General features: G+C 46.5%; 1 protein-coding gene across 1 annotated transcript in view; it reads left to right on the forward strand.

Moving 5' to 3' along the window:
• Positions 1-7,199, forward strand: part of LOC140430026 (sperm-associated microtubule inner protein 10-like) — a 33,547-nt gene extending 26,348 nt beyond the window's left edge. The window contains exon 3 of the mRNA XM_072517585.1: positions 6,830-7,199. Within this exon, the coding sequence (XP_072373686.1) occupies positions 6,830-7,042 (213 nt within the window). The 3' untranslated portion in view covers positions 7,043-7,199. The remainder of the gene's footprint in view (positions 1-6,829) is intronic.
• The last annotated feature ends 10,406 nt before the right edge of the window (positions 7,200-17,605 follow it).

Here is a 17,605-nt window from a genome sequence, read left to right on the forward strand (position 1 = left end):
GAAGCCCCTGGGCCCTATAAAAGTGAGGGGCCAAGTTCAGATCTCTCTCTCTCTCCTCTTCGCCTGCTCGAGACCTTCGCAAGAACAGCAACCGGCAACTGTAAGTTTGAATCCAGCGATCGCTATCCAGTAGAGACACCTAGCCACCGACCTGTAGCAGCCTTTTGAACCCCGCGGGCCAGATCTGATTGGACAAGCCATTCGTTTCCCTGACCTGGTGGGCTCTTCCTAAGTTAAGTATGGGCCAGAAGTGATAGGTTTATTATATAGAAAGTAGTATTAGGGTATTAATATTGCTTGTTGTATATAATAAATGACCGTTGTTTTAATCCTTACTAAGCGGTGTGCTGTATTATTAATCATAACCTGAACTTGAACCACGTGGCGGTATCATAAAGATACCTGGTGACTCATGAGCAAAGGTGACGTAATCAGAGCAAATAGACTAAGGTTAAAAAGAGCAACATAATTGGCGACATCCTGACGGGACCCGACTTAGAAGTGGAAAACCACTCCGGGAGAACCCCAACATTTGAATTAGAATCCAATCGGAAACAAAACAAAAAAAACCCACAAGCGTTCAAGCGGTTCTGGTTAATAATTCACAATTCGGAAGTGTGTATATGCATGCGTATCTAAAAGGTTTATAAGGCAAAACTGATAGATTTTTTGTTGCGTCGAAACTATCGGCAGTTGGTATTTCGGAAATTAGCGCAAGCCGTACCCGCATCTACCACACCACCTTAGCCCCCTGTTCCAAATTCGAACGTAATGAGCAGATAAGAGAGAGCCATGCAGGCAATGCAAGCGATGCAGCGCCTCATGAACCCCGAAGATTTTGCTGTCGTATCAGTCAGCAGCGTAGGAGCGGGACAGTGTCCCGTTTGGGAAGTGGAAATCCGCAAAATTCTGCAGAGCAAAGGATGGCCCATGTGGAAGGATTTCTGCAATAACGACGACTCAGGTCCTGGAAGTATAGGGCATACTTGGTGGGAGAACCTGAGTGAGATCCACAAAAAGAGTTTAGCAAAAGCGCGCAAGCCGATGGCAATTGTGTCCTGTCTGGCACAATTGCGAGGCACAGAGGAGGTCGTCAGGACGCTCTGCAAGGAAATAGAAGGCATACATCGGATGAGTAAAATCGATGTATGTGAAATTGAGAAAGAGAACCTGGAGTTAAAAGGGAAATTAGCAGCAAAAGACGAAGAGGTGGCTGACGCCAAACGGGGTCACCAATCTTGTCTGGCGCACTTGAGTAGTTTCCAGTCACAACATGAAAAGGCTTATCAGGACCTGCAGCGTGCAGTCCTGGTAAAGAAAGAAACAGAAAACCAGTTAGAGACGCTCCAGAAACAACGCAGTGATCTCAAGGCAGCCTTGAGAGCGCTCCACGCCACAACCACGGAACAAAGGCAGAGTACTTTGGACCATGAAAAGTGCTGAAAGCAGGTTGCAGACTTGAAAGCACTGCTTTCTGTCCAAAAGGGATTTCAAGAAATCTTTGGGGAAAGTTTAGACCAGGAAGACGGCCCTGATTGGGAAGAATTGCAAGAGACAGCGCAGAGATATGTTCAGGGAGCATGTGCGCAGGGAAAACCCCAAAGGAGGAAAGCACCCCCACCCCCCACACAACAGATAATACAGGCTCTCATGAACCCTGTAACAACCCACCGCACCGCCACAGCAGACGAGGAGGAGGTCTTATATTCCACCCCCCTCACAGTGACCCAATTACGGGACGCGTGTGCCAAAATCACACCATTCCTTCCCGCTTCAGACCCACACCATTTCTTTGCCACCGTCAAATACCAGGCGACCATGTACGGCCTGGATGAGAAAGAGCAGGTAAAGCTCACGGTCCTCAGCTTAGACCTATCGGTCGCAGCAGCCCTTCCCGACCCACCGAATGTAGGAGGAGGCACCCTTGCAGAAATGCAGGCCGCCATCCTGGATGCGATCGGGTACAACCGGGGCGACCCCGTAGACGGTCTGAATAAATGCAAACAGAAAAAGTCTGAACACCCCACAGCGTTCGCAGGACGCTTGTGGATTCACTTCGAAGCCGTTTTCGGAAATGTAGACCGTGCCCATTTGTCCGCAGACAATATGGCCAAATGGACCCGCACCCTTATCTCCCATGCCACAGAGGCAGGACAAAAAGCCTGTACAAATTATGACCCATCAGAGGAAGCCCACAATGAGAAATGGGTTTTAAAAAGATTGTCCCGCGCCTGGGAGCAGTCTGTACAAAGTAAACCCACAGTTAAAAATCCTGAAGAACAGCAGGCAGAAGCAGACAAACCCGCAGTTAGGGAACCCGAGGAAGAGCAGGCAGACATGCATCCAGTTAAAACACACCAGAATCCCGCATGGGTAAACGAAGATAGGAACAGCCCCCCACAGAAACCACCGGAATGTTACAATTGCGGACAATTAGGACATTACGCACGAGAATGTCAAGCCCCCCTGAAACAGCAACGGGATGTCAAGCCCCCCTGAAACAGCAACGGGATAAGCCCACAAATGCTCCCCGAACCAGCAAAGAAACCAACAGCCGACCCCCCACCCAGGGAACCATACCCAAGGGAACAATGCACCAGAGAGCCTGCTCCACCTTATGTGCCTCAGGGGTCATGTTACAACTGTGAGCAGCCAGGACACTTTGCCTGAGATTGCAGGAGACCCCCACCAGCTAGACTAGCCCCCAGATATGAAAGAGAACACCACCCACAGCAGCTACAAGGTCCCAGCTGCCCCATGCAAACTGTGAGCGCTTACCCACCACTTCTCATGGCAGCGTTACCTCAGCAAGGCCACTTCATTTTTGTTTCACTCCTCCTTCCTTTCTTTTTTGGTCACGCTGCACTCCCTCCATATGCTAATTACACCCCAGCCCAAATGTGATTTACGATGTCCCGTATTCTGATGGAACCTGCAGAATGTTTTATGTTGTCTGTCTGTTTGTTAAATGTTGTTCGTCCTACAGGAGAATTTTCTCACCGCCCCACACCCATTCACCTGAACTTTGTAGCTCTTTTCCAAACGGACAAGCCAGACGCTTGTTCAGCGGTACCAACTTGTCCACAGATATGTGGTCACCAGACCAGACGCCCGATCGTAGCTACTCTTCTGATTTGATGGTAGAATCAGAACAGTAACCCCACCATGATGACTATATTTTTGTCCGTTCTTTGGTTGCTCAGGCAGTGGAGAAACGGCGTGAGACCCGCCCTGCCTGGGGACCCCCCCGTTGGTCAAAAATGCTCGGGTAGGGAAGATACGGTATTGGTAGCCGTCCTACATGGGGACTTCACCCAAGTCTTACCTGTCGTGGCCCACATGCACCTCATTCGACCTTTTCTTTCAAAAACAGTTTATTTTATTTAGGCAACCTTTGGGTTGCTGCCACATGCTATTTACATCCTGGAACATTTGGATGATAAAGTTAGCACTGGTCCACCATTGGGAAGTGTGCCGTGTCCAAACATTTGTTTTGAAAAAAAAAATGGGGGGGAGAGTCACATACTGTGACCAATTATAAGGGTTTAATTGGCCCCAAGAAGGACAGACACACTAACACACCAGATATTAAACCGAAGTATTTATACACACTACGCTTGTCTTACAGAACTCCAGAAGCTCCAAGTCCAGAGAAAACCAGCGAACACAGGAAAAGGAAAGAAAGAAGACAGCCATGAGGACTCCTTTCATCGTGCTCAACATGTTCGTTCTGGACTTTTGGTTGCGCGGGAACGCGGACCCCATCACTCCAAACCCCTTTACTGTTAACACTTCACGGTCCAGTAGTACCGAGGGCCCAGTCACCAACCACGCTGCATTATCCTGGTGTGCCAAGTTCATAACTCGGTACTCCTTATTGTACATCATTGAGGCACTGTTGGCATTGGCTATACTCAGTTGTGCAGTACAGACCATGCGCCTCCGCAAGTGGAAAAGGTGAGCGTACCGCGCTCGAACCCCGGTCTATCGGATCCGATCCCCGATATTCGGCTATGACCAGATCCCAGACCCCCGCGACATATGAATAATAAAAGATGCACTGGCGGTTTTTCCTGTAAATAAAAAGAAAATGTATGGAAATGTATGATCCTGAGCTTGACTGCCAAGCCAGGAAAGAGTATATTAAATGTTGTGATTGTTATTGTATGTTTAGAGAGATAAGATTGTATAATGCTTGAAGAATTGTTTAGGTAAAATTAGAGGTTCCCAGTTTATTTTTTATAGATACATGCCCCTGCCTGACATAGCGCCCTCAAGAATTGTTTAGGTAAATTTTTGTGCATAGCTAGGGTCAGAGTAGTGGCCATGTAGGAGATGCCCCCCCCCCCCACCCCCCCCCCCCCCCCCCCCCCCGGGTGCGGTCAGGGAACGAAGAGGACAAAATTTATGTGATCCTTCACGCTTCGCGTTAGGATCACAAGGCGGGAATGTAGCCACGTAAAATGGCTGCGTTCCGATTAATCTGGCCAAAACCCAGTTTGAAATGGCTAACCCGAAAGACTGCTGGGAAAAGCAGCTAACGAGACACAAGCAGGCAGCTGCAGACAGTATTGCATATTCGGCTCTGGGGAAGTTAGCCCAGATCGATACTCAGGGCTATCAACAGCCCATCAACTCAGGTATTTGCAGTTACATTCAGGACTGTTTGCAGCCCATCTATTCAGACATCTGCAGTTAAATCGGCTATCCCCGGGAACAATTGCAACATATTTGCAATTGAATACCGGGCCAGACCTGTCGGCGCCTGCAGTGGCCGAAACAAAGACAGGTGAACGACCACCCCCCGATCGAGGAATTGCCTCACCATTGGACACATCGACCCCAGGGATTGGGAACAAATCCAATCACTTGGGACTCAGGGTCAAGGGCCACCCCGGGAGGCGGGAGGCCCCTGGGCCCTATAAAAGTGAGGGGCCAAGTTCAGATCTCTCTCTCTCTCCTCTTCGCCTGCTCGAGACCTTCGCAAGAACAGCAACCGGCAACTGTAAGTTTGAATCCAGCGATCGCTATCTGGTAGAGATACCTAGCCACCGACCTGTAGCAGCCTTTTGAACCCCGCGGGCCAGATCTGATTGGACAAGCATTCATTTCCCTGACCTGGTGGGCTCTTCCTAAGTTAAGTATGGGCCAGTAGTGATAGGTTTATTATACAGAAAGTAGTATTAGGGTATTAATATTGCTTGTTGTATATAATAAATGACCGTTGTTTTAATCCTTACGAAGCGGTGTGCTGTATTATTAATCATAACCTGAACTTGAACCACGTGGCGGTATCATAAAGATACCTGGCGACTCATGAGCAAAGGTGACGTAATCAAAGCAAATAGTCTAAGGTTAAAAAGAGCAACAGTCAGTTGGTGAAACTTTACATGAGGTAGCCTCCTCACTGTTCACTTCTTGTTTGCCATCCAATTAAGGATGATGGTTGGGAAAATAACCTGGAGGCCCTCCTGAATGTCCAGATGGTTGAACCACTGAATGAAGTGATCACTGTTGGACAAGTGGGAGACCTACGAGGTGTGTCAAAATGAATGCTCAGAAAGCCCTTCTTCAATTGGTGACAAGGTTGACAAAGTAAGTGATCTCAAGGTGGAAAAGAGCCTGTTGCCGCTCCTGGTCCTCTGTAAACATTGCAGCCTCATGATGCTGTGAATTAATACAGCACACTTGGACCACTGACCTCCAGGTGAGAGGCTTTCCCTGCAGCATAGTTGCACAACCTACACAGTGACACTGAGCAAGTTGTGGCACTGGCGGGAGAGAACTGGTCTTAAAATTACCTCATTACCTGTTCATCTCCATGGAGCAGGGATTCCCATGGCCATTTCAAAGTTGCTGAATATGGAATGTGTTATGTAAATAACAAGACTTCAAATTAATTCATTGCATGTACAACACTTTTGAGATGTTCATCAGCAAATTAACAAGATGCTAAATAAGTATAAGTACAGCATGTTTTATTTTTAAATTCTTGATAGATTTTTGATAAACAACGGGGTGAAAGTTAATCACAGTAGGCTGGACGTTACAATCAGATCAATCACAATCTTATTCAATGGGTTAGCAAATTCAAGGACTGAGTGGCCTGCTCTTGTTCCCAACTTGTACATTCATAATGGAAATTAAGAACAATATTGCAATTAGATTATCCCAGGATTAGTGAGGAAGAAGTAATCTTATCAAAAGAAAGAAAGACTTGTGATTATATAATACCTCCTACAACCACAGGACATCCACAGTGCTTTACAGCCAATTAAATACTTTTGAAGTGTAGCCACTGTTGCAGTGTGGGAAACATAACAATTAATTTGCATACAGCAAACTCCCACAAACATGTGATAATGACCAGATAATCTGGTCTTTTGATGGTGTTGATTGAGGGATTAGTATTGTCCAGGACACTGGCGATAACTCTCTTGCTCATCTTCAAAGTACTGCTGTGGGATGTTCTATGACAACTTGAGAGGACAGACAATTTGACATCTTACCCGAACGACAGTACCGCTGATGGAGGACCGCTCTTTACACTGCCCCATGGTGTCAACCTAAATTATTGTGCTCAAGTCAAGAAATGGGACTTAAACCCACAACCTTGCAACTCAACTGAGAGGGCTACGAACCCAGCCACAGCTCAAAACCAATGACTTCATAAACATCTATTCACAACATAAGTTGATTAACTTAAATTTCCAGTTCTACAAATTTGTAAATGTTGAACAATGATTTTTAAAGCATTTGGAAGTTAACTCAATGAATTAGTACAGAACACAATCACATTTTTGACCATTACTTTATATTCCTATCACAGCATCAAAAACTAAGTGAAATACCTAATGATGAAGGAGAGGAGAGCTTATTCTTAGAAAAACGTGAACGGCTTTGCCATGGAGAGGACAGACTCTGCCTCCACGATCAAATGAACCAACTGACCCCAGGCAATATCCTTCATATTCCTATATCCTCCCATCTCTCCAGGTACGGGAGCACTATTATACGTCGTTGGGGCAGATCTCGCACCTAGGAACTTTCAGATTTGTTTCATTCCTGTATTCTTTGGCCAACATCTAAGTAGTAGTTCGTATTTCTGGGCATGCTAGTCATTAGATGCTAATTTTTTCATGCTTGTAAAGAATAAATAACCACATCACCATCTCAATAAAATTGTAGCATTAAATCAATTGCTAAAGTGTTTATTTATGTGACTTGAATAAAAGGGATTCATCATAAGTGAATCAATAACAATTGGAACAAAAATGATGGTCCAATTTAATTAGTCAACAAGTTGCAATTGGCAAAACCTCTGATGATTCTTTCCAACATCATCAGCACTGAAATTAGTTTTAGAGGAGTAAATGTAAACACACATGACGGTTCATTTTCCAATCCTGTGCTTCTGGTGGGGAGCCATACTCATTAGCAATATATTTTGGAAATTTGGATATTTGCTGCTCACGATATTTGACTATTAAAATTTTTAGTCGAAAAATTCTGTGCAAGTCAAAGAACAAAGAACAAAGAAAAGTACAGCACAGGAACACAGGTCCTTTGATCCTCCAAGCCTGCGCCGACCATGCTGCCCGTCTAAACTAAAATCTTCTACACTTCCGGGGTCCGTAGCCCTCTATTCCCATCCTATTCATGTATTTGTCAAGATGCCCCTTAAACGTCACTATCGTCCCTGCTTCCACCACCTCCTCCGGCAGCGAGTTTCAGGCACCTCTGTGTAAAAAACTTGCCTCGCACATCTCCTCTAAACCCTGTCCCTCGCACCTTAAAACTGTGCCCCCTAGTAATTGACCCCTCTACCCTGGGAAAAAGTCTCTGACTATCCACTCTGTCTATGCCCCTCATAATTTTGTAGACCTCTATCAGGTCGGCCCTCAACCTTCTTCGTTCCAGTGAGAACAAACCAAGATTATTCAACCGCTCCTCATAGCTAATGCCCTCCATACCAGGCAACATCTTGGTAAGTCTCTTCTGGACCCTCTCTAAAGCCTCCACATCCTTCTGGCAGTGTGGCAACCAGAATTGAACACTATACTCCAAGTGTGGCCTAACTAAGCTTCTATACAGCTGCAACATGACTTGCCAATTCTTATACTCAATGCTCCGGCCAATGAAGGCAAGCATGGCGTATGCATTCTTGACTACCTTCTCCACCTGTGTTGCCCCTTTCAGTGACCTGTGGACCTGTACACCTAGATCTCTCTGACTGTCAATACTCTTGAGGGTTCTACCATTCACTGTATATTCTCTACCTGTATTAGACCTTCCAAAATGCATCACCTCACATTTGTCCGAATTAAACTCCATCTGCCATCTCGCCGCCCAAGTCTCCAAATGATCTATATCCTGCTGTATCCTCTGAAAGTCCTCATCGCTGTCCGCAATTCCACCAACCTTTGTGTCGTCCTCAAACTTACTAATCAGACCAGGTACATTTTCCTCCAAATCATTTATATATACTACAAACAGCAAAGGTCCAGCACTGATCCCTGCGGAACACCACTAGTCACAGCCCTCCAATCAGAAAAGCACCCTTCCATTGCTACTCTCTGCCTTCTATGACCTAGCCAGTTCTGTATCCATCTTGCCAGCTCACCTCTGATCCCGTGTAACTTCACCTCATGTACAGTCTGCCATGAGGGACCTTGTCAAAGGCCTTACTGAAGTCCATATAGACAACATCCACTGCCCTACCTGCATCAATCATCTTTGTGACCTCCTCGAAAAACTCTATCAAGATAGTGAGACACGACCTCCCCTTCACAAAACCATGCTGCCTCTCGCTAATACGACCCCTTGCTTTCAAATGGGAGTAGATCCTGTCTCGAAGAATTCTCTCCAGTAATTTCCCTATCACTGACATAAGGCTCACCGGCCTGTAGTTCCCTGGATTATCATTGCTACCCTTCTTAAACAAAGGAACAACATTGGCTATTCTCCAGTTCTCCGGGACATCACCTGAAGACAGTGAGGATTCAAAGATTTCTGTCAAGGCCTCAGCAATTTGTCTCTTGCCTCCTTCAGTATTCTGGGGTAGATCCCATCAGGCCCTGGGGACTTATCCACCTTAATATTTTTCAAGACGCCCAACACCTCGTCTTTTTGGATCTCAATGTGACCCAGGCTATCTACACACCCTTCTCCAGACTCAACATCCACCAATTCCTTCTCGTTGGTGAATACTGATGCAAAATATTCATTTAGTACCTCGCCCATTTCCTCTGGCTCCACACATAGATTCCCTCCCCTGTCCTTCAGTGGGCCAACCCTTTCCCTGGTTACCCTCTTGCTTTTTATGTACGTGTAAAAAGCCTTGGGATTTTGCTTAACCCTATTTGCCAATGACTTTGCGTGACCCCTTTTAGCTTTCCTGACTCCTTGCTTAAGTTCCTTCCTACTTTCCTTATATTCCACACAGGCTTCGTCTGTTCCCAGCTTTCTAACCCTGACAAATGCCTCCTTTTTCTTTTTGACGATGCCTACAATATCCCTCGTTATCCAAGGATTGCGAAATTTGCCATATTTATCCTTCTTCCTCACAGGAACATACCGGTCCTGAATTCCTTTCAACTGACATTTGAAAGCCTCCCACATGTCAGATGTTAATTTACCCTCAAACATCCGCCCCCAATCTATGTTCTTCAGTTCCCGCCTAATATTGTTATAATTAGCCTTCCCCCAATTTAGCACATTCACCCGAGGACCACTCTTATCCTTGTCCACCAGCACTTTAAAGCTTACTGAATTGTGGTCACTGTTCCCGAAATGCTCCCCTATTGAAACTTCTACCACCTGGCCGGGCTCATTCCCCAATACCAGGTCCAGTACAGCCCCTTCCCTAGTTGGACTATCTACATATTGTTTTAAGAAGCCCTCCTGGATGCTCCTTACAGACTCTGCCCCATCCAAGCCCCTAGCACTAAGTGAGTCCCAGTCAATATTGGGGAAGTTAAAGTCTCCCATCACAACAACCCTGTTGGTTTTACTCCTTTCCAAAATCTGTCTACCTATCTGCTCCTCTATCTCCCACTGGCTGTTGGGAGGCCTGTAGTAAACCTCCAACATTGTGACTGCACCCTTCTTCTTCCTGATCTCTACCCATATAGCTCGCTGCCCTCTGAGGTGTCCTCCCGCAGTACAGCTGTTATATTCTCCCTAACCAGTAGCGCAACTCCTCCGCCCCTTTTACCTCCCCCTCTATCCCACCTGAAACATCGAAATCCTGGAATGTTTAGCTGCCAATCCTGTCTTTCCCTTAACCAGGTCTCTGTAATGGCAACAACATCATAGTTGCAAGTACTAATCCAAGCTCTAAGTTCATCTGCCTTACCTGTTATACTTCTTGCATTAAAACATATGCACTTCAGGCCACCAGTCCCGCTGTTTTCAGCAACATCTCCCTGTCTGCTCTTCCTCAGAGCCATAGTGGCCCTATTTCCTAGATCTCCCTCAATTTTTCACCTTCTGACCTATTGCTCCGGTGCCCAACCCCCTGCCATACTAGTTTAAACTAGTTTAAAAGTCACCCCTGAATTTCTGGTACACACTGCTGGGGCTGAATTTTGCTGGGGCAATGGGGCCTGGATGATGGGCTGGAAAACCAGGGGCAACCCCACCTCAGCCATTTGGTGCAACCATGGCCACATTTAGACCATGGAGTGGTTAATTAGCTGCCTTTGGGGCTTACATCCCAGTAAAAGGCGAGACTCTTGCCCCAAAAGCTGACAGATGATTTGAGGAACTGCAATCAGGGAAAATGTAGTGATGAATGCCACCCTTGGAACAAAACGAGTGGTTGAAACTAGAATAAAGACAGTTAAATTTGATGAAAGACTGGGTAATTATGGGTTGTAGTTTCTATATTTGTGGGTGCTCTAATTGAGTTGTTTAAAGTCATGCAGGGAAATTAGATTTCAAATATAAAGTGAATTCTTTCTAAAATGAAGAAACAAAATCCTGAGATTAATAATAAAATGGTTACAAGCAAATCTGCAAAAATGTCTTGAAACAAATTCATGGGAATTTGGATGTACTGCCCATGTACTGAATTTGGATGTACTGAATCAAATATGATATTTAAAAGAGTGATGGATAGATACTTCTTAAAAGTTCTTCCATGCAATGTGGCTATCACTAGTAAGGCCACCATCTTTTTTCGGCAAAAATATAATTTATTTGTAAAATATCTGAAAGACTAGTACAAACATTTCAAAGTGACCATCACACAAATTGCAATAATAGCAGGTCCTCTACATCAGGATTTTCCAAAGTGCGGGTCTCGACCTGTCGGGAGAGTTGTAGAGTGATTGGTTGCACTGTTCCTGTGGTGGTCCTGATTGCAGGAGAAGCGACCGGCTATTACATTGAGAATGGTGGCCACTACCGCCTTTTACAAGAAAATAAATTAGGCTGTGTGGAATCTGCCGGCCAGAGGTGGCAGCAGAGAGCAGGTCGCTTGACAATAACACTTGACGTTAAGCTCCAGAGTCGTGCTTTTGGCACCAAATCACGAGCAGTGTTGCTTCCACTTTCCAGCTGTTGACGAGCAAGGCAAGTGAACTGTGAAGATGAATGGGTTTTTTTAAAGTCAGGTACGGCCAGAGACTCAAATAGGCAGTTTACCTATTGGACAGGATCTCACCGCAGAATCTGCTGAAGAGAGTTCATCAGGAGAGTCCAGGACAGGATGGGCCAGCGTGAGTTGCGAAGGTCGCTGCTGTGGGTCCAGAAGGTCGGGTGGTTAGCAAAAGTGCATCCCGGGAAAAAAAATTTGAAAAACACTGCTCTACATAGATCATATTATACTCTGAGGCGCTTCAAAACAGTCAATGAAACATTATAGACATTTGAAAATGGTCATTACAAATGGTACAAAGTTATTTAAGTTGTCTACCTAGATCAAGTTGCCCTCAGACGTGCTTCAATACAATTTGTGATACAATTAATGCAATATTCACTGTACACATTCAATGCAAGTCATACAGCCCAAAGGCTTGCTATACAATTCCACTCTCCTTGGTGCATTATGGTTGACAGATCTTAGACAGTGACCTTCCCCCATTGTGCCTTTGTGACAGCTGCCCCAAGCTTTAGTGCATTCCTCAGCATGTAGTCCTATGCTTTGGGTTGTGCAAGTCTGCAACACTTCTTCGGGGACAACTCTGCAATGCAAGACCAACAAGTTTCAGGCAGATCAAAGAGCATCTATCACCGAGTTGAATCCACTAGAAACATAGAACATAGAACATAGAACAATACAGCGCAGTACAGGCCCTTCGGCCCACGATGTTGCACTGAAACAAAAGCCATCTAACCTACACTATGCCATTATCATCCATATGTTTATCCAATAAACTTTTAAATGCCCTCAATGTTGGCGAGTTCACTACTGTAGCAGGTAGGGCATTCCACGGCCTCACTACTCTTTGCGTAAAGAACCTACCTCTGACCGCTGTCCTATATCTATTACCCCTCAGTTTAAAGTTATGTCCCCTCGTGCCAGCCATATCCATCCGCGGGAGAAGGCTCTCACTGTCCACCCTATCCAACCCCCTGATCATTTTGTATGCCTCTATTAAGTCTCCTCTTAACCTTCTTCTCTCCAACGAAAACAACCTCAAGTCCATCAGCCTTTCCTCATAAGATTTTCCCTCCATACCAGGCAACATCCTGGTAAATCTCCTCTGCACCCGCTCCAAAGCCTCCACGTCCTTCCTATAATGCGGTGACCAGAACTGTACGCAATACTCCAAATGCGGCCGTACCAGAGTTCTGTACAGCTGCAACATGACCTCCCGACTCCGGAACTCAATCCCTCTACCAATAAAGGCCAACACTCCATAGGCCTTCTTCACAACCCTATCAACCTGGGTGGCAACTTTCAGGGATCTATGTACATGGACACCTAGATCCCTCTGCTCATCCACACTTTCAAGAACTTTACCATTAGCCAAATATTCCGCATTCCTGTTATTCCTTCCAAAGTGAATCACCTCACACTTCTCTACATTAAACTCCGTTTGCCACCTCTCAGCCCAGCTCTGCAGCTTATCTATATCCCTCTGTAACCTGCTACATCCTTCCACACTATCGACAACACCACCGACTTTAGTATCGTCTGCAAATTTACTCACCCACCCTTCTGCGCCTTCCTCTAGGTCATTGATAAAAATGACAAACAGCAACGGCCCCAGAACAGATCCTTGTGGTACTCCACTTGTGACTGTCCTCCATTCTGAACATTTCCCATCAACCATCACCCTCTGTCTTCTTTCAGCGAGCCAATTTCTGATCCACATCTCTAAATCACCTTCAATCCCCAGCCTCCGTATTTTTTGCAATAGCCTACCGTGGGGAACCTTATCAAACGCTTTGCTGAAATCCATATACACCACATCAACTGCTCTACCCTCGTCTACCTGTTCAGTCACCTTCTCAAAGAACTCAATAAGGTTTGTGAGGCATGACCTACCCTTCACAAAGCCATGCTGACTATCCCTGATCATATTATTCCTATCTAGATGATTATAAATCTTGTCTCTTATAATCCCCTCCAAGACTTTACCCACTACAGACGTGAGGCTCACCGGTCTATAGTTGCCGGGGTTGTCTCTGCTCCCCTTTTTGAACAAAGGGACCACATTTGCTGTCCTCCAGTCCTCTGGCACTATTCCTGTAGCCAATGATGACATAAAAATCAAAGCCAAAGGTCCAGCAATCTCTTCCCTGGCCTCCCAGAGAATCCTAGGATAAATCCTATCAGGTCCCGGGGACTTATCTATTTTCAGCCTGTCCAGAATTGCCAACACCTCTTCCCTACGTACCTCAATGCCATCTATTCTATTAGCCTGGGGTTCAGCATTCTCCTCCACAACATTATCTTTTTCCTGAGTGAATACTGACGAAAAATATTCATTTAGTATCTCGCCTATCTCTTCAGACTCCACACACAATTTCCCATCCCTGTCCTTGACTGGTCCTACTCTTTCCCTAGTCATTCGCTTATTCCTGACATACCTATAGAAAGCTTTTGGGTTTTCCTTGATCCTTCCTGCCAAATACTTATCATGTCCCCTCCTTGCTCGTCTTAGCTCTCTCTTTAGATCCTTCCTCGCTACCTTGTAACTATCCATCGCCCCAACCGAAACTTCACACTTCATCTTCACATAGGCCTCCTTCTTCCTCTTAACAAGAGATTCCACTTCCTTGGTAAACCACGGTTCCCTCGCTCGACGCCTTCCTCCCTGTCTGACCGGTACATACTTATCAAGAACACGCAGTAGCTGATCCTTGAACAAGCCCCACTTATCCAGTGTGCCCAACACTTGCAGCCTACTTCTCCACCTTATCCCCCCCAAGTCACGTCTAATGGCATCATAATTGCCCTTCCCCCAGCTATAACTCTTGCCCTGCGGTGTATACTTATCCCTTTCCATCATTAACGTAAACGTCACCGAATTGTGGTCACTGTCCCCAAAGTGCTCTCCTACCTCCAAATCCAACACCTGGCCTGGTTCATTACCCAAAACCAAATCCAACGTGGCCTCGCCTCTTGTTGGCCTGTCAACATATTGTTTCAGGAAACCCTCCTGCACACACTGTACAAAAAACGACCCATCTATTTTACTCGAACTATATCTTTTCCAGTCAATATTTGGAAAGTTAAAGTCTCCCATAATAACTACCCTGTTACTTTCGCTCATATCCAGAATCATCTTCGCCATCCTTTCCTCTACATCCCTAGAACTATTAGGAGGCCTATAAAAAACTCCCAACAGGATGACCTCTCCTTTCCTGTTTCTAACTTCAGCCCATACTACCTCGGAAGAAGAGTCCCCATCTAGCATCCTCTCCGCCACCGTAATACTGCTCTTGACTAGCAGCGCCACACCTCCCCCTCGTTTGCCTCCTCCTCTGAGCTTACTAAAACACCTAAACCCCGGAACCTGCAACATCCATTCCTGTCCCTGCTCTATCCATGTCTCCGAAATGGCCACAACATCGAAGTCCCAGGTACCAACCCATGCTGCCAGTTCCCCTACCTTGTTTCGTATACTCCTGGCATTGAAGTAGACACACTTCAAACCACCTACCTGAACACTAGCCCCCTCCTGCGACGTCAAATCTGTGCTCCTGACCTCTATACTCTCATTCTCCCTTACCCTAAAACTACAATCCAGGTTCCCATGCCCCTGCTGCATTAGATTAAACCCCCCCAAAAAGCACTAACAAATCTCCCCCCCAGGATATTTGTGCCCCTCAGGTTCAGATGTAGACCATCCTGTCTGTAGAGGTCCCACCTTCCCCAGAAAGAACCCCAGTTATCCAAAAATCTGAATCCCTCCTGCCTGCACCATCCCTGTAGCCACGTGTTTAAATGCTCTCTCTCCCTATTCCTCATCTCACTATCACGTGGCACGGGCAACAACCCAGAGATAACAACTCTGTTTGTTCTAGTTCTGAGCTTCCATCCTAGCTCCCTGAAAGCCTGCCTGACATCCTTGTCCCCTTTCCTACCTATGTCGTTAGTGCCAATGTGGACCACGACTTGGGGCTGCTCCCCCTCCCCCTAAGGACCCGGAAAACACGATCCGAGACATCACGTACCCTTGCACCTGGGAGGCAACATACCAAACGTGAGTCTCTCACGCTCCCACAAAATCTCCTATCTGTGCCCCTGACTATAGAGTCCCCAATTACTAATGCTCTGCTCCTCTCCCCCCTTCCCTTCTGAGCAACAGGGACAGACTCCGTGCCAGAGGCCCGTACCCCATGGCTTACCCCTGGTAAGTCCCCCCCCCCACAAGTATCCAAAGAGGTATACTTGTTTCTCAGGGGAACGACCGCAGGGGATCCCTGCACTGACTGCTTTTTCCCAGTCCCTCTTACAGTTACCCACCTATCTCCAATCTTTGGTGTAACTAATTCCCTGAAGCTGCTATCTATGACCCCTTCTGCCTCCCGAATGATCCGAAGTTCTTCCAACTCCAGCTCCAGTTCCCTAACTCGGTCTTGGAGGAGCTGGAGATGGCAGCACTTCCTGCAGGTAAAATCAGCAGGGACACTAACTGCATCCCTCACCTCAAACATCCTGCAGGAGGAACATTGCACTCCCATCCCTGCCATTCCTCTAACTTTCTACCAAGATCTGGCTAACAACTAAATTAAATTTTTATAAAAATTAATAATAATATAATAAAATATGGTACTTACCTCAGACCAATGGGTTTTATTATTAGGTTAGAAGAGGAGGGTGGGTGGGAGACACTACACGTGTAGTGTCTCGGGTTTCCTCTCCACCAGAATTTATTGGTGAGGGTCTTCCCAGACGTCCGCGGGTCGACTTCCTGTTCCCGCCTCCCAGCAACCTCCTTCCGCAATGCTCCCGCTGAAACTGACTCACCAGCTGTTCTCACGCCGAAATCGACTGGCCTGCCCCTGCAAAGACAAGTGCTTTTAAAGGTTGACTTACCTCCCAGCAACCTCCTTCCGCAATGCTCCCGCTGAAACTGACTCACCAGCTGTTCTCACGCCGAAATCGACTGGTGATGTTGTCTCGGTGTGAGTCTCTGGGAACAGCCTGTGGAGCACAGTTTCCAGCATCAGTAGCTGCTCAGGATGAAGCTTTACAAAAACCACCTCATCTCTCTCCCGACCTTCATTTCAAAGGCACATTCCACAAGGAGGTAGACAACGATCTCCTCCCATGACAGTCACCTCGAGGGCAACGTGCAGATGGGGTCAGATTCTAGGCTTGGAGGAAGGATCTGACAGGGAAGGCCTTTCTCACCACCAGCCAAGCTAGGTCTTGGTGCTTGTTTGAAGGTTTTGGTGATGAGGCATTCTGCCAAATAACCTTGACAGTCTGCTCAGAGAACCATCAGATAGGATCCATCGTTGCCTTTTTCTGTAGGGATTCTAGATTACATGCAGACCACTGCCTGATGGTCTTGCAGTCAAAGGTGTTTCTCTGCATATATTTTTCCACGAGGCACAAGTGATACAGCATAGTATCGGCAGCACGGTAGGATTATGGATAGCACAATTGCTTCACAGCTCCAGGGTCCCAGGTTCGATTCCGGCTTGGGTCACTGTCTGTGCGGAGTCTGCACATCCTCCCTGTGTGTGCGTGGATTTCTTCCAGGTGCTCGGGTTTCCTCCCACAGTCCAAAGATGTGCAGGTTAGGTGGATTGGCCGTGATAAATTGCCCTTCGTGTCCAAAATTGCCCTTAGTGTTGGGTGGGGTTACTGGGTTATGGGGATAGGGTGGAGGTGTTGACCTTGGGTAGGGTGCTCTTTCCAAGACCCGGTGCAGACTCGATGGGCCGAATGGCCTCCTTCTGCACTGTAAATTCTATGATAGTCCAACTAGTTGGAGCATTCCATAGCAGCATGGCCAGGTCCACCCTTCACAACACCAGGGACAGGCAGAACCTCAGCCCATAGTGACACTTGGTGTTTACATACTGAGGATCTATGCACAGCTTCATGCAGCTATACACAAAGGTGGCCATCAGGATTAGGTCAATATTGGGAATTTTTTTCGCCCTTTATCTGGAGGTTTGTATATCGCAACCC

The sequence above is a fragment of the Scyliorhinus torazame genome, chromosome 9 (genome assembly GCF_047496885.1).
Source record: "Scyliorhinus torazame isolate Kashiwa2021f chromosome 9, sScyTor2.1, whole genome shotgun sequence".
Taxonomy (NCBI): Eukaryota; Metazoa; Chordata; class Chondrichthyes; order Carcharhiniformes; family Scyliorhinidae; genus Scyliorhinus; species Scyliorhinus torazame.